Here is a 24,991-nt window from a genome sequence, read left to right on the forward strand (position 1 = left end):
TCAGCTTGGAGACATTGGTGAGCACCGCATATATTTTGAGCACAAAAGGCGTGTGAAGCTTGTGAACCCTTTGTTTCAGTCTCAGCTGGAGCGAGATCTTGAGGAGAGCTCAGAGCGGCTCACTGAGGCTAAGGACGCACTTGGTGCTCTGCGAGGAGAGAGAGACTCCTTTGAGGTTTGTCTGTACTAAGCTGTACTTGTTAAATATTATTTCGCAGCTTTTACATTCCTTTTGTATAAACTAAATGCAGTAATTTTTTTATCACGACAATGTGTGAAAAAGTTTGCAACAAGTGGCTGTAAACCTTGTAACTTTGTTATCTACCCAGTCGTGATTGCTTCCTCCCAATGCAGACTGAGCTTGCAAAACAAAGAACTTTGAATGAGGAGATAGAACAGCAAGTCCAGGCCTTGCAAGCAGATATAGAAAACTACTCTGCTCAGGTTTGTCACGTGCCTGCCTTCTGATTACCTTTGCCAGAGGAAAGGGTCTTGCATTTGGGTTTGTCTCTGTCTGTCTGTCGGTCTGTTGGTCTGTCTACGCACATAATGTGCTTATGTAGGCCACAAACGCCTCGTGGTCACCAGTATTACACGTTATCTTCCCCCCACCTGCCCCTCCCCCCCCCCCCCCCCCCCCGACTGAGCGCGTGCTGTATATGATGAAGTACGTACCATATTTTCCCTCCCTTCCCCCCGCCACCCCACCCCCCGGTAGTCCGGGCCTGAACTTGTACTCAAAATCGACTTATCTGTGGTTTCAGACATTGAATTGCATAAATATAAAAAATTGCAAAGTGTGATATTTTCTGAAATTAATTGTATACAGTAATTGTTAATTTAAAACGCAAAACAGAAATCTTTCTTCGGAATCATCCCTTTCAATCGTAATCTTATGTATCCATCCTTGCTCCGTCATCTCAAAATGATAACGAACAAATGAAAAACTATTTACATCCTAATTTATCCAAAAGGTCTTCCCACAGTCATTCACAAATAATATGCACAAATAATATGATAAATAATTACGATATATTAAGGCGTCCCACAAATAATATGATAAATAATTCCGATATATTAAGTTGTCCCACAAATAATATGATAAATAATTACGATATATTAAGTCGTTCCACAAATAATATGATAAATAATTACAATATATTAAGTCGTCCCACAAATAATATGATAAATAATTACGATATATTAAGTCATTCCACAAATAATATGATAAATAATATGATAACTACAATATATGAAGTCATCCCACAAATAATATGATAAATAATTACGATATATTAAGTCGTCCTACAAATATGATAAATAATTACGATATATTAAGTCGTCCCACAAATATGATAAATAATTACGATATATTAAGTCATCCCACAAATATGATAAATAATTACGATATATTGAGTCATCCCACAAATAATATGATAAATAATTAGGATATATTGAGTCGTCCCACAAATAATATGATAAATAATTACGGCATATTAAGTTGTCCCACAAATAATATGATAAATAATATGATAAAGAACTACAATATATAAATCATCCCACAAATAATATGATAAATAATTATGATATATTAAGTCGTTCCACAAATATGATAAATAATTACGATATATTAAGTCATCCCACAAACAATATGATAAATATTTATGATATATTAAGTTGTCCCACAAATAATATGATAAATAATTACGATATATTAAGTTGTCCCACGAATATGATAACATAATTATGATATATTAAGTCATCCCACAATTAATATGCACAAATCAGCTCATTAATATTCATGACCATAGCCAGATGGATGCGTTGAGTGTCAGGAAGGAATTAACACCTCGATTGTTCAGACTGATAGTTTTGTTAACTACTCTAGTTTATTTTGCTTTGTCATAGACTCTCTGCTCACCTTCACTCCTTCATTCCTCTTTTCTCCCGCCTCTGGAACAAACTCCCTCACTCTCTTCAATCCCACTCCACCCTCCAGGTCTTTAAAACAGCTGTTCACCACCATCTCTTATCTTCCCCCATCCAAAACCTTGATCTTTTCTACCCCCGCTAATTTCACCCCAATTCCACTTTTTTGAAATACCAACTTCTGTCCTGGAAGTCCTTGGTGTCCTTGTGTTTTATACTTCTCCCTCCCCCCCCCCTTCTCATGCCTCCTCCCCCCAAGCCCTCTCCCTTCCACACATCTCCCTGCTCTCAAATGTTGTGTTTGTGTGCTTCCCCTTCTCTCCCCATCTTGTTTTCCGCTCCCTCTTTTTATATATTTTGTTTGTCTGGTTGATTTGTTTGTGAAGTAAATGTTAGCTCTTTCACAAGCCTCGATTCAGTATACAAAAAAAAAAAAAAAATACATAGACTTATTTATGAATGCAGGAAAGGAAAATGGGAAAATTAGCCAATTAGATTTGTATTCCACATCGACTTGAAGGCCAAAAAATATGGTAATTATTCAAATGTGAGTGTATCTATAAAGTATATACTACTAGCAGAAGTACCCGGCATTGCCGGGCGGCGGAAGGGAGGGGATGGGATGGGAGAGGGGAGGGGAACGGGGGGGAGTGGAGAAGAGGGGGGAGGGGTGAGGGGCGGAGGGGGGGAGGGGGGAGGGGGGGGAGGGAGAATCCGTGTATAATATTCCTCGCTGAAAAAAAATCTATGTGAAACATGCTACAATCTATGCTAAATCATGCTAAATCATGCTAAATCATGCTAAATGCTAATCATGCTAAAATCTATGCTACTTGCTGTGAGCTTATGGCGGCAAGGAACATCACGTGATCGCGTCACGAACATCATTTGTGATCACGTCATCACGTGATCGTGATCACGTCATCACGTGATCGTGATCGTCATCAATGAGCGCGAATGAGCGAATCAGGGTGCTGGAAATTTTCCTTCCTTACTCATGGCGTAAATAAATATACTGCCGTAAATATGGTACATTATTAAAAAATAAATGTACTACAATATTTTTGAAAAATTTCATTGGTTGCTAGGAGACGGCAGCATGTAAAAACCGTTTGAATATTTGAAATACAGTTTGATCCAGAGGTAAGTGGTATGGTCTTGCTGGTTGGTGGACACGATATGTGTAAGGGAAATTATTTTGGTGTCCTGTATCTGGTCGTGCTAGTTGGTGAACACGGTAAATTTAAGGGAAATGATTTTCTGTCATTCTTCTGAGTGGTTGCTTCTCCTTCCCCGTATTTTTGTTCATTTTATTGTTTTTTTCCACTCTCTTGAGTTGTGGGCCTTCCTTGAGTGGTATTACATTTATCATCATCATCATTGGAATGTCTGTTGTAAAGATACGGACATCAAGTCCGTATCTTGACGCAGAGAGCATCAAGCACCATCTTTTTATACCAGGCAACGGCAACGGCAACGCACGAACGCAGACCTCGCTCGGCCCCGCCCACAGCGACCTCTCTCGGCCCCGCCCATAGCTGCCTCGCTCGGTCCCGCCCACAGCGACCTCGCTCGGTCCCGCCCACAGCGACCTCGCCCGGCCCCGCCCACAGCAACCTCGCTCGGTCCCGCCCACAGCGACCTTGCTCGGTCCCTCCCACAGCGGCATCACTCCGCCCGACACGGCACTATCTATATTTTATTCGTACAATGCCGGGTACTTCTGCTCGCTGAAAAAAAATCTATGTGAAACATGCTACTATCTATGCTAAATCATGCTAAATGCTAATCATGCAGAAGTACCCGGCAAAAACGCAATTGCTTTTCGCTCTGAAATACGTGCGAACGCGTAACTGAGTTAATGGCGGCAACGAACATCACGTGATCGCTCTGAGCGAATCAGCGCGCTGCTCTGCTTCTGGTCAGATTCCGGTCATAATATTTCACGCTGAGATAAAAATATGGTAAAAAAAATATTATGAAATCAAATTTTAGGTCGGCCATGTTCGTCCCAGGCTCAATGGCCATGTCTGTGCCAAATATCAAGTACGTGAGCCTCTCCGTTTAGGAGTCTATCGGTAACATTACACACACACACACACACACACACACACACACACACACACACACACACACACACACACACAAACTGTGTTTTATATATATATAGATTAACAATGTGAGTGCATCTATAAAAATACGTCTTACGTGTATCTATAAAATACGTGCATTGTTTATAAAATACATGCGATTGGAATGTGAATCTATACAATAAAGTGGAAAAGATCCGTTTGTCCGCCGTATGAATATATACCTACGTCATCAATGCATAGTGTACACACCACACAAAATAAGTCCTGGTGAGAGTGTGCTATCTCGGATTGCTCTCTCCTTTTCTCATGTACTTGCTTGCATAACTTCGGTTTTTCACTTGTATTCCGAAATGAATCTCTGTTCCTCGTTTCTCCCCCCTTCCTTGTTCATTATTTGCATCCCTCCTCCTCCCCCATCCATCTTCCTAAAGTCCTGCTTTTTGTTTTTATTTTTTAATCTGTTGCCCTCATTTCCATTTCTTACCCTTTCTCTGTCTCAGAATCAGAAGATGGAGGCTTCGGCAGAGCAAAGTCTACTGAAGGTGAAAGAACTGCAGGAGAAAGCATCCCTGGCTGAGGAAGAGCGGGATAAGCTCAGAACAGGTATCGCAGGGGGCGGTGCAGAAAGTGTCTTGGTGGAGGGCGTTGCAAGATACATGGATTGAAAGAATAACACAAGAGATAGAATAAAGGCAAATAGACGAACTGAGATCAATAATTGTAAAGGAGTATTTTGTTGACGGCCTATTTCATAACTCCAAGTGAAACCAATCCTCCCGTAGAGGTGTCTGCATTGTCTATCTCACTCGCTGAAGTCCAGAGCCAGTTGGAAGCTACAGGAACTGAGGACACAACACAGGTATGTATGAGCTTGGAATAAGTGAGCCAGCGAGAAGTTGCAGGACACTGACCTTGTACGCTTCAGACAAATCAGTGGCTGAACTTGTACACCTGCAGATTATAACTTGGGACATTGTCCATGTGTGGACTGTACAGGCTCCCAGACAGTGCTTTAACAAGTATACCATGTTTTTCAGAGTGGAGATCAGATGGCAGGTGGTGAGAATGGAGAAGTCGATGTCATCTGTGCGGAGGAACCTACCTTGCATTCTGAGCTCAAGGAAAAGAGAAAGGTCGGGGATAAAAAAAAGGCAGACGGAATACATTTCCAAGTGTCTTCGGCAGATTGTACAAAAGTAGCGTTGCGTATGTTTTCCCAAACAGCTCGAACTGTGCTGTGAAACTGGATTTTAAACTGTTGTGGATTTGAGCTTGAGAACTGATGGTTCGGTATTAGTAAGGGCATTTTATGAGATATTTCACAAATCTGTTAACTAAATTGTTACCAAAAAATTTCTTCGCCAATATGTTTGTGAAGGTGTGTAATAACATGTGTTAAAATGTTGAAGTTCAACTCCCGTGGGAAACCCAGAAAAAAAGCTGTTGAATTCGGGTACCGAAAAATTATTTTCGAGAATTTTTATTTTTTTTAATCGGCCCTTAAGTAACTTATGAGGGGTCAAATAAGGGTTTTTCATGATTCTGAGTTGATTGTTAACATTTATATTTTCACTTTTACATTTACACACAAAGTAGCTTTTATTTCACATACATATATAATACTCAAGAGTTATTTCTCATTCACAATGTCAGAAGTTTCAACAGTCATTGTCTATGTCTTCTTCAGACTCAACAACATCATGACTGCAGTTTCTGCATGTAATGCCATTACAGACTCCACAGGCCGAGATGCACGTGACCCCATTCTTCTTGCAGCTGCATCGCCAGTTGCTGCAATCTCCATGACAATTACAGCTCGTGAACTGCAATAGCTCCTCAGGAGCCGTGGGGTCCAGTGTTGGAACTGGCTCATACCCATGCACACCTATTGTCCATCCATAGTCACTGGGGTTCAGAGACATGCTCCTCAGGAGGAAAGCTCAGCGAGGGGGAGAAACATGATCGCGTTCGTTCCTATCTGTTTCCTGTTCGTAAATGGAATAATCTTTACTTCAGTTCCTCTCAGGATCTTAGCTTTGTCGAGTGCCTTCAACTTCACCCGGGGGAAAGCTGCTGTTGTCTGTGGATCTGGCAAAGGTGGTGCCGGAGAGGTGACTTCGATCCAACCCATTGAGTGAAAGGGAGTGTTTCCGTGAATAGAGACAATGTTTAAATCTATATTGTCTCCAACAAACTGAGTGACTGCATTGTTTGTTTCCCCAACCTCCATAAAGACCACCTGATCATTACTTGACAATTCACTTTCACTGGCTGGCACTTTGGCTGTCATCACTGATTGATCCTCAAGCGCAGCATCAACCGCAACCTCATCATTGATCTGTTCATCGGTTTCCTCCACAATGGTGTCAAGAGTGCCAGAAGTATCTGGAACATCATCTCCACTCCTACTATTAAGGAAGCAGTATTTGTAGTTTTGTGTCTCCGTGTAAGACTCAGTGTATCCCAGCCGGTGGAACTTGTTGAGCATCCATTTTGACCCAAATCTATGATCAAGTTGTATGGCAAGCCCCATTTGGTGTGGCAATACTCCAGACCGAGGTCGACAGGCCTTAATAAAATTCTGCCCCCAAACGGCAACTCTTTCATCTGTCTTGACAATCGGTCTCAAGAACATCTGAAGGCTTGCAGGAACAAGTGTCAGCTGACTATCGATGTCAGTCATACTGTGTATGGTGGGGTATGACTTTGGACCTAAATCAATCAAGGCAATATCATTGGATATGAACTTGAGTGCCGTCTTTGTGATCTGAGTCTTCTCATCTCCATGGTCAAGATTAGCATGATGCGCTCGCAGAATATTGTCGGTGCCATCTTTGAGACAGAGTACATCTGCCCTTCTTTCCTGTGTTGTGAAATACAAGGTGTCTTCGTATTTCTCTAGAAGTTTTATCTTTAGCCAATGCTTTGAATAAGAAAGGCTCTTCTCTGGTGACTGATCAAACTCCTGCAGCTTTTCATGGACTTGGTCCATGTTCATTACCCCATGCTCTAATTCTGAGTCTAACCATTCGCAGAATTCAATAAAAACTGCCTCTCGCTCCTCATCAATACTCCTCTGTCCTCTCTTCCTTTTTCCTTCCTCATCAGTCTTGGACAAACTGTCACCTCTCGCAAACATAAGTTTGCATCGCAAATGGTACAGTGTTTCTTCTGCTACCAAGTCGTTGATCCCTTCCAGGCGTCCAGTGACTTCAGTGCCCCAGTCATCCCCGCGACTCCGTGCTGTCTTCAGCAAGCTTGCCTTCAGTGTATCTGCAGTCAAATTATCTGGCACTCTGTATTTCTTTCTAGCTTGTGCTGGATTATTTTTGTAGAGCTGGGCTGGTTGGTTGCAAAGAATGCATACATCCTTATACAGGAGGTCAACTGACTGTGATCTTCTAGAACTGCAGCCAGTTGATGAACTGAACTCACAAGTAGTGCGTCTTCTCTTCAACTTTGATGACTCTTTCTCTGCCTTTGATGCTTGAGCTGACTTCTTGGTGGTTGCAACAAAGTTGTTGTACAGATCATTTTTACACTTCTGGTGGTACCTCAGTTTTCCTTCCTTTTGAGCCTCCTTCATACGTTCCACAACAGTAACATTTTCGACAGTTTCTGCTTGTTTCAATAAAGTTGAGTATCCCTTTGGAGTTGCCTGTATGAGCCTTTCAGCTGGTGTATCCGAGCGTGCACAGATGAAGCAATTGAGCACAGGTGGAGTAACGTCTTCATCCATATTGCTAGACTCCATGTCCTGCAAAGTAGAAAATGAGATATATTTAGAAATTATTTTTCCACAAAGGAGTGTCTGTGGTGAAATATAAATGTTAACAATCAACTCAGAATCATGAAAAACCCTTATTTGACCCCTCATAAGTTACTTAAGGGCCGATTTAAAAAAATAAAAATTCTCGAAAATAATTTTTCGGTACCTGAATTCAACAGCTCTTTTTTACTGGGTTTCCCACGGGAGTTGACCTTCAACATTTTAACACATGTTATTACACACCTTTACAAACATTGGTGAAGAAATTTTTTGGGAACAATTTAGTTAACAGATTTTCATATGCTTCCCTTACTATATGTTGCAAAGCGTTCCTGTGTGGTAACAAATCGCAATGCTTATTACTTGAAAAATCTTCTTCTTTTTTCAAGTCATAAGCATTGCGATTTGTTTGTCTGTTTGTTTGTGACCAAGTTGTAGAGGTCGTCACAACGAGAAGATTTTGGACCGTGTACAAGTCCACACGTCACAATTGAGATGAGAAGATATTGATTTTGAGGTTAAAGGTCATCTGGAGGTCAATTTTCTAAAATCGCCATTTTTCATCCGATTGACTTGAAAATTGAACAGCATTTGTATATCGAGGAATTAAATTGGTAAACCAACTATGTTTGAGGTCAAAAGGTCAAAGGCAACTCAAGGTCAAACTTCCAAAATCATCAATTTTCATCTGAAAAACCGTCAATTTTCATCCGATTGACTTGACAATTATACAGCATTTGCATAGTGCCTCACTGAATTGGGAAACCAACTGTTTTTAAGGTCAAAAGGTCAAAGGCAACTCAACGTGAAACTTCTAAAATCATCAATTTTCATCCTATTAACTTGAAAATTAAACAGCAATTACATAGTGTATCACCGATTTGGGAAACCAACTATTTAAGAGCAAAAGGTCAAAGGTCTTCTCAAGGTCAAACTTGTAATATCAATTTTCATCTGTTTGATCATCTGTCATCTGTCAAATCTGTTTCATCTGTCAAATTCTGGGCCCTGTGCTTTTTCTGGGCCCTGTGCTTTTTCTGGTCTTCATCAATGATCTCTCTGACTCTCTTGAAAATCCTCTCTATCTCTTTGCTGACGACTCTACTCTCTGTCGCTCCATTCTTCATCCCTCAGATCGGCAGTCTGCAGCCTCCTCACTCTCTGCAGACCTTGACAAAATCACAGACTGGGCAAACAAGTGGAACATGTCTTTCAATCCTGACAAATCTCACACTCTTACGATGTCTCTCCGAAAAGACCGACTGGACAACCCTCCCATCCACTTTCTGAATAATCCTCTCCAAGAAGTTCTGTCACTCAAGCTTTTGGGTCTCACTATCTGCCATGATCTTTCCTGGAAAAACCACATTTCAAATCTGGCCTCCAAAGCCAGTCGCCGACTGGGCGTCCTCCGTCGTGCGAAGTCCTTCCTTGGCACACCTGAGCTCCTCACCACATACAAGGCTTTCATCTGCAGCTCAATGGAATACTGCTCTCCCCTCTGGGCTGGTGCTCCTGCCTCACACCTAGCTCGCCTTCACGCTGTTGAAACCAAAGCATTCAGAATCATTGGAATCTCCCGCGATGAAGCTAACTCCAAGGGCCTCTCACTCACTCACCACAGGCAGGTTGGTGGTCTTTCCGTCTTCTACCGACTCCTCTCTGGCCTTGCCCCCCCAGCTCTCTCTGGGCTCTGTCCCGCAAATATTCCTACAGGTCGCACAAGATCTGCCTGCAACCCTCTTTTAGTTAAACTGCCAAAATCAAGACTCTCTGCTCACCTTCCCTCCTTCATTCCTCTTTTCTCCCGCCTCTGGAACAAACTCCCTCACTCTCTTCAATCCCACTCCACCCTCCAAGTCTTTAAAACAGCTGTTCACCACCATCTCTTATCTTCCCCCATCCAAAACCTTGATCTTTTCTACCCCCGCTAATTTCACCCCAATTCCACTTTTTGAAATACCAACTTTTGTCCTGGAAGTCCTTGGTGTCCTTGTGCTTTATACTTCTCCCTCCCCCCCCCCCCTTCCCACGCCTCCTCCCCCCGGGCCCTCTCCCTTCCACACATCTCCCTGCTCTCGGATGTTGTGTGTGTGTGCTTCCCCTTTTCTCCCCATCTTGTCTTCCGCTCCCTCTTTTTGTGTATTTTGTTTGTCTGGTCGATTTGTTTGTGAAGTTAATGTTAGCTCTTTCACGAGCCTCGATTCAGTATACAAAAAAAAAAAAAAAAAAAAAAAAAATCTTTCTCAAGGTCAAATCAAGGTCAAATTCATCGGTCAAATCAAGGTCAAATTCATCTGTCAAATCTGTTTCTGGTGTTTGTTCCCCCTCCATCCCCTCCCTCACCTCAAACGGCTTAACGGCTGACTCCGCAACTTGTGTCCCAAACCCATCCCTCTCTGTACCCACCGTACCCAGTCATACCCAGCTGCTCCTAGACTCTGTGTCCTTTCCTCCTGACAAGGTGGAAAAGTTTCTGTCAACCCTCGACTCTGATTCTGCAACTGGTCCTGACGGCATCAGCCCACGGGTCCTAAAATCATGTTCTTCCGCTCTTTCACTCCCTCTTTCTGTTCTCTTCACCCTCTCTTTTGCTCAAGGTCATCTGCCATCTGCTTGGAAATCAGCCAACATCACCGCTTTGCACAAAAAAGGTGCAAAAACAGATCCCAGCAACTACAGGACCAATCAGCCTTCTCCCAATTATCAACAAAGTCATGGAATCCATCATTGCTTCAGATATGAAATCTTTCCTCTTCTCCAATGGCTTGATCTCTGATCATCAATTTGGTTTCAGACCTGGTCACTCTACTCTGGACATGCTGCTTCTGCTTTCTCAACAATGGATGGAGGTCCTCAACGCCAAACAGGAAATTAGAGCTGTCTCCCTTGACATTTCACGTGCCTTAGATACGGTCTGGCACCCTGCTCTGCTCACCAAACTCTCCTCCTTTGGTATCCATGGAAATCTCCACGCATGGCTGGCGGACTTCCTCTCTGGTCGTAGTCAACGTGTGGCCCTGAATGGGTTTCTCTCATCTCCTCTTCCTGTTCAGGCTGGAGTTCCCCAAGGTAGTGTTCTGGGCCCTGTGCTTTTTCTGGTCTTCATCAATGATCTCTCTGACTCTCTTGAAAATCCTCTCTATCTCTTTGCTGACGACTCTACTCTCTGTCGCTCCATTCCTCATCCCTCAGATTGGCAGTCTGCAGCCTCCTCACTCTCTGCAGACCTGGACAAAATCACAGACTGGGCAAACAAATGGAACATGTCTTTCAATCCTGATAAATCTCACACTCTCACGATGTCTCTCCGAAAAGACCGACTGGAAAACCCTCCCATCCACTTTCTGAATAATCCTCTCCAAGAAGTTCTGTCACTCAAGCTTTTGGGTCTCACTATTTGCCATGATCTTTCCTGGGAAAACCACATTTCAAATCTGGCCTCCAAAGCCAGTCGCCGACTGGGCATCCTCCGTCGTGCGAAGTCCTTCCTTGGCACACCTGAGCTCCTCACCACATACAAGGCTTTCATCCGCAGCTCTATGGAATACTGCTCTCCCCTCTGGTCTGGTGCTCCTGCCTCACACCTAGCCCGTCTTCACGCTGTTGAAACCAAAGCGTTCAGAATCATTGGAATCTCCCGCGATGAAGCTAACTCCAAGGGCGTTTCACTCACTCACCGCAGGCAGGTTGGTGGTCTTTCCGTCTTCTACCGACTCCTCTCTGGCCTTGCCCCCCCAGCCCTCTCTGGGCTCTGTCCCCCAAATATTCCTACAGGTCGCACAAGATCTGCCTGCAACCCTCTTATGGTTAAACTGCCAAAATCAAGACTTTCTGCTCACCTTCACTCCTTCATTCCTCTTTTCTCCCGCCTCTGGAACAAACTCCCTCACTCTCTTCAATCCCACTCCACCCTCCAGGTCTTTAAAACAGCTGTTCACCACCATCTCTTATCCTCCCCCATCCAAAACCTTGATCTTTTCTACCCCCGCTAATTTCGGTCCCCTTGTGCTTTATACCTCTCTTCCCCCCCCCCCCCCTCCCCTTCCCACGCCTCCTGCCCCCAGGCCCTCTCCCTCCCACACTTCTCCCTGCTCTCAAATGTTGTGGTTGTGTGCTTCCCCTTCTCTCCCCATCTTGTCTTCCGCTCCCTCTTTTTGTATATTTTGTTTGTCTGGTTGATTTGTTTGTGAAATAAATGTTAGCTCTTTCACGAGCCTCGATTCAGTATACAAAAAAAAAAAAAAAAAAAAACTTTTTAAAATCCGATTGACCCGAGCTTTGATTTCGATCGTCAATTTTAATCTTGATGAATTGGACAATTTGATGCATCCATGACAACTTTTTTGGGGGGAAGGGTGGATTTTGTAACTATCGTGCTCTGCATGACGTGTTGTTGTTAAATGTTTGTTTATATACAATTTGTCATCACAAGGTCACAATATTTTGTGGTGTTTTTCACAAGATTGGGCTTGAGGACCGTTGTTCTGGCTATCTCAACTCTGCTGAGAGAATGAATAAGCTTTAGATGTAAATTGCAAAACAAGTAGTTGATGTAATTGTTTGTGTGTTTATTACCTTCGCAAAAGCGGAAGGTTATGTTTTGATCGCTGTGTATTTATTTGTATGTCTGTGTGTGTGTGTGTATGTTATTCGCATAACTCAAAAAGTATTCAACCGAATTGCATGAAATTTGGTGGGATGATTGGTTATTATACGGGACACATTTGATTAGATTTTGGGAGCAATCGGGTCAAAGGTCAAGGTCAAGGTCACGAAAAGGTCAAAATCGTATTTTTGTTGTTCTGTTCCCTACACTCCCATGCCAAGTACAGAACAGTAGCTGCGGCGAAGGTATGCGCTCTACCGAGTGCCCGTTCTAGTTCTTCTTGTTACCTCCACCACCATAAGGTCAGTGGGATACAAAATGTAAACTGTTCAACCTGACGGAGGTATGTGCTCTACCGAGTGCCGTTCTAGTTTTGCATGCAGCACAAGGCATCGATAGCTGAGGGTGTGGCTGTGCGGCTAATGCAGTGCCCTCTGTAGGTTAGAACAGGAATTTGTAATTTGGTCAGGTCCTGGCGATAGCTCGCTTACTATTCGCAAAGGACACCGTGGAATATTTAACATCCACAACTAATGCTGACAGACGGGACAATGACTTTATCACAATTTAAAAAAACAAGTCAGTAGACGACGATGGTTCACGAGCGAGCGGTATTCAATGACAAAGGACGGACTATAACCGAAACGGGCCTGGACAGGCCAGGCTCGGAAATGTCAAAACGAAGGTTACTGACCTTGAAATGAGATAGAAAATAATGTATAATTATCAGTTATGAGGTTAGTTAGCTACACAATACCGAAAATTTGGTTCGATTCCGACAACTTTGAAAATTTGACCTTTGTGACCTTCGAAGGTCAAAGGTCAAAGATTCTGAAATTTGTTGGAAAACTTGTATTTCATGATGTATGTGATAATATAAGATGATGTATGACATTTCACCCCTATCAGGAAGCGAACAATGTAATAAAACCATCAAAAATCGACTTTTCTAAATTTCGTGACCTTGTGACCTTGACCTTGGGGCGAAAATGAAAAATCGATCTCCGTGGGGCTAGACACATGACATTGGCCTAACCAAATACCGAAACCCCTGTCAGATTCCACCAAACCCTTCGGAGAAGATGTAGCTTGAAATTGATTACCCCCTAAAAAGACATCTTTTTCGGGTGTGGCTCCGCCCACAATGGGCGCAATACACCCACTCTCGGCAGGACACAACTAGATCATGATATCAACCTCCCACCCAAGTTTCATCAAGATCAGATGATATCATCGGGTAGTTATGCTGCAGACAGACAGACACACACACAGACAGATGCACATACATGACGAATATAGTGGTCACTTGATAACTCGTGAACCAAATATCTTGTCCTGACTCTTCCATGTGACAAAAACGAAGGTCTTGTAGAAAGAAGAACAAGTCCCCACTAATTATTGGAATACAGAAAAATAAAATGAAAACAATGCAGTTCAAACATCATGGCTTGCAGTAAATTGCATATCGGTCGGTGTGGAGGTTGATGGCAAAGATGGGCTACGTCTATTACTAAAAGGAGAAGCGTCTGTCCGTGTGGCAAGCTTCATTCTAAAGGGTTCCTACTGTCATAGAGTAATAAAAATGGTACTGTTGGAAAGCTAATAATCAATTAACTTGTCCGTAATATTTCTTGAACAAAAGTTAGAACAAAAAGTCGTGTCCATTTAATCAAAAGATGCTTGTGTTTCTGGGATTGAGGACGAAGTGGGACCTTGAGCTTTAAGTGCGTGCGTGCTCTGCCGCTACCCGTCGTCATCTCCACTCGTGAGTCTCAAAGACTGAACGGAGCCTTCCCTGGTCCCAAAGCATTCATCTTCACCCTAGCAAGGAATCAGACCAAGCCGCCTTCTTATCCGTGCTCTCTTTCCACCTCAGTCCCCGAAGTGGCAATGATGTCGATCCACACGACCTCTGGCGTATGCGTGGGCATGCCCTGTTCCACTCGGAGACACCACTGCCTGCTCGGACATGGTGCCTCATTGCCACTGGTCATCATCTCGACACGCGGTCCCACTGTAGTTCGGTCTCGGTCTCGTCCTTTCTCGGCGGGATGGACTCAGCAAAACCCAAGAAGCCACAAGGCCAGGCCTCTTCCCAAAAGCATGTCTATTGGCCCGACTGGGCGCCACATGCGCGGCCCTTGGCCTCACTGAAGCTGCCTCCTTCAGTTCGGTTCTTGCTCCCATCAGTCGTTGCATTCGGTGCAGTCCTCGATCCCACCAAAACTCGGCCTCTCTCCACCTCAGCGGGTGGAATTCAATAACAGGGAGTCCAAAAAGCTTGGGCCTTCTTTCCCAGCAGGATAGTAGGGTCAACAAATCTCACCAAGCTGCAAGGCCAGTCAGCGGTGCAAACACATGTCGAACGGCGTGATACCGGGATCCTCGTGCACAGTCCTATTTCCCTCCGAAGCTGCCGTTTTCAGCTCGGTCTTCGCTGCCTTAGAAATTGCTTTATTCGGCGGGGCCCTCGGTCCTTTGTATCCCAGGCGAGAGGAAAGTGGCAAAGCATGCCGCCTTTCCCTTTCGTGTGTGTGTGTGTGTGTGTGTGTGTGTGTGTGCGTGCGTGTGTGTGTGTGTGTTATACTTTTAACAAAAATAGTGTCGGTTTAATCAGGAGGGTGACTGTTTTTAAAGCCCCTTCTTCTTGGATTGAAGAAGATGTGGGAATAGTAGCTGCACGTAGCAGTTCAAACGATAACATTTATTATTTGACAACAGCAGGAACCCTTTAGAAGTGCATGGGGAAAAAGAAAAAAAGAAAAAACACCTTTAGAGGCCATTTTTTCCCCGCAAGCGGGGGTTGGCCTTTTTCGGGGACCGTGGTTGTTGTTGTTTTTCGGTCCCCTTTTTGAAGCAATGTTTTACGGCCGGATGCCCTTCCTGACGCCAACCCTTTTTACCGCCTTTAATGACAAGCAGGGAATTACCAGTGAACTGGTACTCAAATTAGCCGACCTCGGAAGGATGACAGGCTGAGTCAACCCCCCTGGCGTGGACCCCCCTGGCGTGGCGTAGAAGTGCATGGAAAGAGCATACAAAATTATATTTTGTAATACTTCTCGAAGCAGTATAAAACAAGCGTTACACCTAGGTCCCCCGTCAGTGAAGTGATGCGAGTTGACAAAGTGGAAGACGCAAGGCGGCCATCTTGGATTTTGACGTGGCGACCCATTTTTCAATAGCATTCTTCCTTATGCCGAGATACACCCACACACCAAATTAGAAGTTGGTACTTCTCTTATTTTTCAAGATATTCATCTCACAAGATTCAAACATACATGGCGGTGGCCATCTTCGATTTTGACGTGGCGATCCAATTTTCAATAGCGTTCTTCCTTTTGCCGAGATACACCCACACACCAGATAAGTTGGTACTTAGCTTATTTTTCAAGATATTTCGCTCACAAGGTTCAGACATATATATGGTGGCGGCCATCTTGGATTTTGACGTGGAGACCCAATTTTCAATAGCGTTCTTCCTTTTGCCGATATACACCCACACACCAGATTATAAGTTGGTACTTCGCTTATTTTTCAAGATATTTCACTCACAAGGTTCAGACATATATATGGTGGCGGCCATCTTGGATTTTGACGTGGCGACCCAATTTTCAAAAGCGTTCTTCGTTATGCCGAGATACACCCACACACCAGATTAGAAGTTGGTACTTCGCTTATTTTTCAAGATATTCAGCTCACAAGGTTCAGACATAGATGGCATCAGACATACATGGCGGCGGCCATCTTGGATTTTGACGTGGGTTGCACACACACACCAAATTCGAATGCGGTCCTTCGCTTACGCCCGCACGCACGCACGCACGGACGGACGGACCGACACACGGACGGAGGGGAAAACCATAGTCCCCCTTTTGCTCCGCGGTGCGACGGGGGACAAATACATGGAAGGAGGCCACAAACAACAACAACAATGACGACAACGTTTTAAACTTTAAAAGGCACTCGGAAGAGCACATCCAATTGCCAGGCTGATGTCTGTGCTTTGTATCCCACAGTTTTGAGATATGCTGCTCTCAGACAAACCAATAGACAGGGGTGAAAACGTAACCTCCACCCACCTGTGGAGGAGGTAACTAGAAGAGCACTTGCATACATCCGGCTTGCTGAACATTTTACTTTTTTGTATTACACTGATAGGCCGGATCTGCATCAGGACTTGAACCAAAATCTGATCGGATTGCTATTGTCACGTACCAAGCTCACCCACCAAGTTTCGTCCGAATCTGTCCACAACCTTTGAAAATACTGTGCTATATGTAGTTTTGGGCCCCATCACGCAATGGTGAAGAATCACTTTAAAATTCTCACATCTGGATCTGCCCTTAGATTCGGTTCATCCTTGTCACACACCAAACCTGTCCACCTATTTTTGCCTAAATTTGTCCCTTTTGAGGTATCCTGCTCACAGACAAACAGTGGTAAAAACATAACCTCCGTGCACCCTTGGTGGCAGAGGTAAATATCCTTTTTCATGCGTTTTTCTTCATTTTCCATCCTCTTTGACACTCGGAGATAGACATGCAATATGTGTGTGAAGTACAAGATGCTGTCTTTGGATTGAATCCGTCAAGCGATGGATCGGCACGCTTCACAACTCTTAATTGTGAAGGTTAAACACACAACATGGCCCGTGAATCGTGCTGATGTACTGCAGCAAATGGCATGGGGGTAGCTTTATGATGCACCAAACGCCACAAATGCTGATTCTTGTTCTTGGGTAACGCTCACATTCTCCTATGGTTGGTTGATCTCTGAGGGATCTATGTGCACCGATTGTATGAAAGAGAGAGAGTAAACTGTGCTGTATAATATTTTGACGTGTTTTTGTGTTTGTTTGTTTGACTTGTATGCATTCTGAGACCGTTGGACGGAACAGGTTGAAAACCGGTGGTTGTGCTTAGGGGGTACGCGGGAGTGTTTTAGGTGGTGAAATGTTCAGTCCTCGGGGCTCAGGGTTGGGAGAAGCAGCCCAATTCTCTCCACGTAAATGTATTGTACAGCGCCACCTGGTGGTAGTCTGTATTACAACTTGTAAATCGTAAAAGTGGGGTAATTATCCAGTCTATAAGGACGGGATCATTGCTCGTAGTTTAATCTAGCACATAGTACCAGGAAACATATCCGGTCACATTTCCACCACATCGGTATCCGTATTTCCGGTATATATCGGTATTTCCACCACATCGGTATCCGTATTTCCGGTATATATCGGTATTTCCACCACATCGGTATCCGTATTTCCGGTATATATCGGTATTTCCACCACATCGGTATCCGTATTTCCGGTATATATCGGTATTTCCACCACATCGGTATCCGTATTTCCGGTATATATCGGTATTTCCACCACATCGGTATCCGTATTTCCGGTATATATCGGTATTTCCACCACATCGGTATCCGTATTTCCGGTATATATCGGTATTTGAATATTTATATCGGTTATATCGGTATATATCGGTATTTGAATATTTAATCAACAATATTATATATCGGTATTCTCGTCCTCCTCGACCTCAGCGCTGCCTTTGACACCATCGATCACACTATCCTCCTCACCCGACTTGAATCCACCTTTAACGTCACCGGCACTGCCCTCTCTTGGATTAAATCATACCTCTCTGACAGATGCCAGTTCATCTCCATCAATAACTGCAAATCCCCCACTGCTCCCCTCCCCCAAGGTGTCCCCCAAGGTTCAGTTCTTGGCCCCCTCCTCTTCATCCTTTACCTGTCCCCGCTCGGTCACTTAATCCGCCGTCATGGTCTCCAATTCCACTGCTTCGCTGATGACATCCAGCTTTTCATCTCCACCAAGTCCGTCTCCACCGACACCCACTCTATCCTGACAAACTGCATCACTGAAATAAAATCCTGGCTTCAAATCAACTTCCTCAAGCTTAACTGTGATAAATCTGAAATAATCATCATTGGCCCAAAAACGCTCACAAAATCCACCCATAACTTTGCCCTCAACATCGACGGTATCCCAGTATCCACCTCCCCTCACATCCGGAATCTTGGCGTCATCTTTGACCAAACCCTTTCCTTCGACAAATACACTAAACAGATCACAAAGTCAGCCTTCTTTCACCTGAAAAACATCGCCCGTCTCCGCTCATCCCTCTCCTCCACGGCTGCAGAAACCCTCATCCACGCCTTCATCACCTCCCGTCTGGACTACTGCAATAGCCTCCTCTATGGTTCACCCTCAAAAATCACCAATAAACTCCAATACATTCAGAACTCCGCTGCCCGTCTACTCACTCATTCCCGGACCCGTGACCACATCACCCCCGTCCTTTACAAGCTTCACTGGCTCCCCATCCCCCAGAGAATCCAGTACAAAATCCTCCTCTTGACATACAAAGCCCTCCATAACCTGGCCCCATCCTACCTGGCTGACCTCCTCTCCAGACACACTCCCACCCGCAACCTCCGCTCTGCTGGTACCAACCTCCTGACCCCCTCCATCCGGACCAAATTCAGATCCTGGGGGGACAGGGCCTTCTCCATCGCTGCTCCCACCCTCTGGAACTCACTACCTCACACCATCAGAGACTCCTCCTCACTCACCACATTCAAAACATCACTAAAGACCCACCTGTTCAACGCTGCATTCAACATTCAACCCACAGCATTTAACCCCTGACTATCTCTTCTCCTTCTCCCTCCTTTTGCTTTAAATATTTCCCTATTGATTCTTGTCTTGTCTTTTTGATTCTTGTCTTATATATATGCCGTATATCGCTGCTGTTTGTTTTCTTGATTCTTGTCTTTTTGCAATTGTTGTTTTCATGTATTGTTATGCATTATGTTTTCCACTCTGTCAAAGCGCCTTTGGGCTTCTGGAAAAGCGCTATACAAAATAAATGAATTATTATTATTATTATTATTATTATTATTATTTCCACCACATCGGTATCCGTATTTCCGGTATATATCGGTATTTCCACCACATCGGTATCCGTCATTAAATTGTGGTGGCTTCTTCGCCATTCTATTGGACCTCTGCATTGGCGTTATGTTTGGTTGATGAGAAGCACTCGCTGGTCGTTTGCCATTGAGAGTGACAGGAGTTTCTTTAATGTAAAAAAAAAAAATCGTCATTGGTTGAGGAAAGGAATTCCTACTGTCAGGCGAAATGTCTAAATTTAAACTGGAAAAAACGTTTTCTTTCCAAACATTTCCTCATGGCTTGTGAACGTTTTTAATTGCACCTCATAATCTCCACCTGTTTTCCCCTGCAGACAATCCGGCAGTTGCAGCAGAGGCTCGCTGAAATGAAGAGGATGCTGCAGCGAGAGTTGGTGAGTGAGAGGAAGATCTGCACTGTGGAAGTATCGTGAACTTCCACTCAAAAAGGACTGTTCATCCGTCGCGAGTCGATTGCAGAAGTTTCACCAGACGATATGTGGTTATGGAGAGGTGTTTGGTATTCTGTTCAATCCAAATCAGTGGCTAACTTTGGTAGAGCAGAGTAGATCTGAGTAGGTAAAATCTAGCCCGCAGAGTAGATCTAGCCCGTCTTCACGCTGTTGAAACCAAAGCGTTCAGAATCAATGGAATCTCCCGCGATGAAGCTAACTCAAAGGGCCTTTCACTCACTCACCGCAGGCAGGTTGGTGGTCTTTCCGTCTTCTACCGACTCCTCTCTGGCCTTGCCCCCCCAGCCCTCTGGGCTCTGTCCCCCAAATATTCCTACAGGTCACACAAGATCTGCCTGCAACCCTCTTATGGTTAAACTGCCAAAATCAAGACTTTCTGCTCACCTTCACTCCTTCATTCCTCTTTTCTCCCGCCTCTGGAACAAACTCCCTCACTCTCTTCAATCCCACTCCACCCTCCAGGTCTTTAAAACAGCTGTTCACCACCATCTCTTATCCTCCCCCATCCAAAAACTTGATCTTTTCTACCCCCGCTAATTTCGGTCCCCTTGAGAGAGAGTTGCCCCCAAGCCCTCTCCCTCCCACACTTCTCCCTGCTCTCAAATGTTGTGGTTGTGTGCTTCCCCTTCTCTCCCCATCTTGTCTTCCGCTCCCTCTTTTTGTCGATTTTGTTTGTGAAATAAATGTTAGCTCTTTCACGAGCCTCGATTCAGTATACAAAAAAAAACAAAAAAAAAACTGTCATTGTAATGAGAGAATAGGGGAAGACAGAAGGTAGGTGGGAGATTGATGAGAAGAAGGGGCAGATAGGGGTGTCAGGATCGGATGGGAGGTGATGGTGGGTGAGGGATCTTTTGTTGTCGTGTGCAGAAGGCGAGATCTGAACCTCCACGTACCCGAGAGTCTCATCGAGTGGACGCCTCGACGGAAATCAACTTGGCTTACCTCAAGCACGTCATCCTGAAATTCATCTCATCTCGCGAGTCTGAGGTTTACCTTTACCTATTTATGCCTCCGCTGGCATTATGTTTGCGGGTTGTCCGTCCGTGATGGGTTTCCGTCAGCGCGATAACTTAAGAACGGCCGAAGGGATCCAAGTCGAACTTGGTACGTTTGTCAAACATCATGTGTAATGATGCAAAGATGAACCGATTAGATTATGCGGTCAAGAGGTGAAAGGTCAGAGGTCCCGTTAGGTAAACATTCTGTTACCGCACTAACTTGTGAAACGGTGATGGAATTTCGACCAAACTTGGTACAAGTATCTACTATACAAGAGAGATGTCTGTCTGTCTGTGTCGCCATTTTCCTCAGAGATGGCTGAACGGATCTTCGTCAAACTTTCAGAGGTTCATCAGTGAGTGCCTGGGAGTGTTCTAGGCAAAAAAAAAAAATGAAAAAAAAAAAGATCGGATTTTTTGGAGTTTTTTTTTTTTTTTTTAATCGCTCGATAGTGCCGAAGCCTTTTCAAATTAATGACAGTTATATACAAGTACACATTCGCATTAATACAAAACATTCACCAGACCCCCTCCCCCAATCCCCCCCTCCTTCCCCCTCCCGGCAACGCCGGGTACGTCTGCTAGTATATTATAATGCAAAGAAGAACTGATTCGATTTCGACTTCAAAGGTCAGAGGTCATGTCAGGTAAAAATGCGATGCTTGAGACTAGCTGAAGGGATTTAAATCAAACTTGGTACAAACATGCATAATGATGTAACAATGTGGGTGCAGGCCTATCGGTCAACGTCGTGACGTCGAAGAGTGCCGTTCTCATTTCGTTTTCACTCTGCTTATCAAGCCTGGTGTTGGCTTAGCGGTTAGGGTGCCGGCTTGGGATCCTCGGATCCTGGGTTCGAATCCCGGTTGATCGCTGAATTAACGCAATGGGGGTTGACTCAGCCTGTCATCCTTCTGAGGTAGGGAATTACCAGTGAACTGGTACTCGATTTGCCGGTGTCTCTAAAGAGGCGACTAACAGGGTTGGCGGCAGGAAGGGCATCCGGCCACAAAACATTGCTTCAAAAAGGGGACCACCATGCCCCAAAAAGGCCGACCCCCGCTCTGTGAGGAAAAATGGCCTCCAAAAGGTGATTCTTACTTCACTGTGCTTATCCTTATCCCTATATAATGGGCTCAAAAGTGCTTTGAACTACAGACGCAGGGAAAAACTTTAAATTGCACTTGAGGAACCTGAGAAAGCATATGAGAAATTGTAAGGTGTTGACATTGAAAGTTAATGAAGGATTTTTCTTTTCTCCATAAACATTATTGCGTTGGGCTGGCAGGATAGCCGATATGTGCACACACTCACCTCTGAGCCATCTACCATGTGTTCAAATTCCGTCATTGTGGTGTTTCGCAGGCATGCTGAACATTGTTGTGTTCCGTCCCTTGGATGGACGTTAAACTGGCATCCTGTCTAACATCCCACGATGTCCTTACCGAAGAGTCGGTGGGCTAGCACAGGCATCCTGCGCAAATGTCAAATTCGTGCTCGAACCCACAGGGGCACTGCATCAGCGGCACAGCCGTGCCCCCAGCAAATGATGTTATTCACAACCATTTGCTGCATATGAAACAAGAAAGAGCAATCACAGATTGCAGACCCTCGTTAGGATGTATTTTCAGTGGTTTTTAAGGCTTTTGTGTAAAAACAAATATGGCGGCCGAACCACGTGACCAATGACGTCATCATTATTATTTTTTCTCCACCAATTTATCCCTAGATGATGAAGAAGAAGAACCACCTTTAGAGACCATTTTTCCCTGCAGAGCAGGGGTTAGCCTTTTTCAGTCACCGTGGTCCCCTTTTTGAAGCAATGTTTTATGGCCGGATGCCCTTCCTGCCGCCAACCCTGTTAGTCGCCTCTTGCAACATGCAGGGAATTACCAATGAACTGGTGCTCAATTTGCCGACCTCGGAGGGATGACAGGCTGAGTCAACCCCCCTGGTGCTAATTCAGCGATCAACCAGGATTTGAACTCAGGATCCTAGGATCCCAAGCCAGCACCCTAACCGCTAAGCCAACACCAGGCTCATCCCTAGATGATGCTCAAGAAATTTCATCTTGATCGGATGACGTTTTGTACTTGTCGAATTATGATGTCATAATGGAGGCACCTAGGATATCATCATTAACATATGTTATTCCACATGGAGAGTTCTTTACAATGAGCCATGGCTCAATTTTTTAGATGCAACGCTTTCAGATATCGAGGTGCAATTTTTGGGGGGTTTTTTCCAAGATGGCGGCTATTTGATCTTCATTTCAACAATATTGATAGATAAAGGTGATATAATATAACAAATATCATGAAACGTTTACATTTTGTAGTCCATTGGATAATTTAAATAAACATAAATGCAAATTTCGCATGTGGAAAAAGTAAGTACACCCCATGAAATGTTTTTTAAATCTTTTTAACATATGTGGACATATCAATATTTGATCTTCATTCCAGCAGTATCTATAGAAAAAGGTGATCTAATTGAACAAAAAACAATGAGAAATTGACTTTGCAAAAATTAATTCAACAAAAAATTTGCAGAGATGCCATTTCCTTCTGTGGAACAAGTACACCCTTGGCTCTAATCGGTGGTATTTCCCCCTTTGGCAGAAACAACCTGAAGTAGGCGTTTCTTATAACTGTCTACCTGTCTCTGACATCGACTGGGAAAAATTTTTGCCCACTCCTCCATGCAGAATTCTTTCAGCTGTGCGATGTTTGAGAGGTTTCTTGCATGCACAGCTCGTTTCAAATCCCCCCACAACATCTCGGAGGGATTTAGATCCGGGCTTTGACTTGGCCATTCCAGAACCCTCCATTTCTTTCTTTTCAGCCATTCCTTGGTGGATTTACTGGTACGTTTAGGGTCATTGTCATGTTGCAAGGTCCACCTTTGGTTGAGCTTCAACTTCCCGACAGATGGCCTCACATTATCCTCAAGCACCCTCTTGTACAATGAAGAATTCATAGTGGATTCTATGATGGTGAGCTGCCCAGGCCCTGACGCAGCAAAGCTGCCCCAAACCATAATATTTCCACCACCATGCTTTACAGTTGGTATCAGGTTCTTGTGTTCAAATGCTGTCTTTGGCTTTCGCCAAACATGTCTTCTGGTACTGTGGCCAAATAGCTCTACCTTTGACTCATCTGTCCAGAGCACATTGCTCCTGAAGTGCTGGTCTTTGCCGAGGTGTTCATTCGCAAACTTTAGTCTTGCCCTGATGTTCTTTCTGGACAGCAAAGGTTTCCTCCTAGCACACCTCCCATGTAGATCAAATTTGTGCAGCCTCTTTCTAATGGTAGACTCGTGCACTTTGACATCAACAGTGGCAAGAGCTACCTGTAGGTCCCGTGATGACTTTCTGGGGTTCTTCGAGACTTCTTTCAGCATCTTGCGGTCTGCTCTCGGGCTGAACTTGCTGGGGCGGCCTGGCCTGAACAAGTTGGCAGTTGTTTGGAATCTTCTCCACTTGTAGATGATCTTCCAGACAGTCGAATGATTGATTTCAAATTGTTTGGAGATCTTTTTAAATCCCTTCCCAGACTCGTAGGCATCTATAACCTTCTTTCTGAAGGCCTCAGAGAGCTCTTTTGATCTAGGCATGGTGACGCCGCACACTTCAACAACAAAGAGCAAACCAAATTGAATATCTGAGTTTTAAATAAGACAGGTTCCTCCAAGATCCTCTCTAACGATGTTCTAATCATTTGCACCTGAGCTGGTGCACCTGATTCTAATTTTAGGTATTTGAAGTCATGATAAATGTAGGGGTGTACTTACTTTTTCCACATGCGAAATTTGCATTTATGTTTATTTAAATTATACAATGGACTACAAAATGTAAATGTTTCATGATATTTGTTATATTATATCACCTTTATCTATCAATATTGTTGAAATGAAGATCAAATAGCTGTATGTTGAAATATGTTGAAAAAGTCAAAACTTTACATGGGGTGTGCTTACTTTTTCACGTGACAGTATGGAGGTGCAAAGTTTTGCAGTTTTTCCAAGATGGCGGTCGGACCACACGACCTATGACCTCATAATTATTAAAACATTATACAGGTGAAGTTGCACCTATGGTGAAATTTTCCTGTCAGTCGGACCAAGGGTTGCAGAGAAAATCATATTTGTTCTGTGCGGACAAACAGACAGACGGACAG

At 44.1% G+C, this 24,991-nt stretch overlaps 1 protein-coding gene across 10 annotated transcripts in view; it reads left to right on the top strand.

Moving 5' to 3' along the window:
- Positions 1 to 24,991, top strand: part of GOLGA1 (golgin A1) — a 58,983-nt gene that overhangs the window by 32,907 nt on the left and 1,085 nt on the right. For all 10 annotated transcript variants that reach the window (XM_078774883.1, XM_078774887.1, XM_078774884.1 and 7 more), the window contains exons 14-20: positions 80 to 175; positions 355 to 444; positions 4,523 to 4,625; positions 4,805 to 4,881; positions 5,060 to 5,155; positions 19,675 to 19,734; positions 20,683 to 20,802. In XM_078774883.1, coding sequence (XP_078631009.1) covers positions 80 to 175; positions 355 to 444; positions 4,523 to 4,625; positions 4,805 to 4,881; positions 5,060 to 5,155; positions 19,675 to 19,734; positions 20,683 to 20,802 — 642 coding nt within the window. The remainder of the gene's footprint in view (positions 1 to 79; positions 176 to 354; positions 445 to 4,522; positions 4,626 to 4,804; positions 4,882 to 5,059; positions 5,156 to 19,674; positions 19,735 to 20,682; positions 20,803 to 24,991) is intronic.

Source organism: Myxine glutinosa, chromosome 3 (assembly GCF_964187855.1).
Source record: "Myxine glutinosa chromosome 3, kmMyxGlut1.1, whole genome shotgun sequence".
In the NCBI taxonomy this organism is placed as follows: domain Eukaryota; kingdom Metazoa; phylum Chordata; class Myxini; order Myxiniformes; family Myxinidae; genus Myxine; species Myxine glutinosa.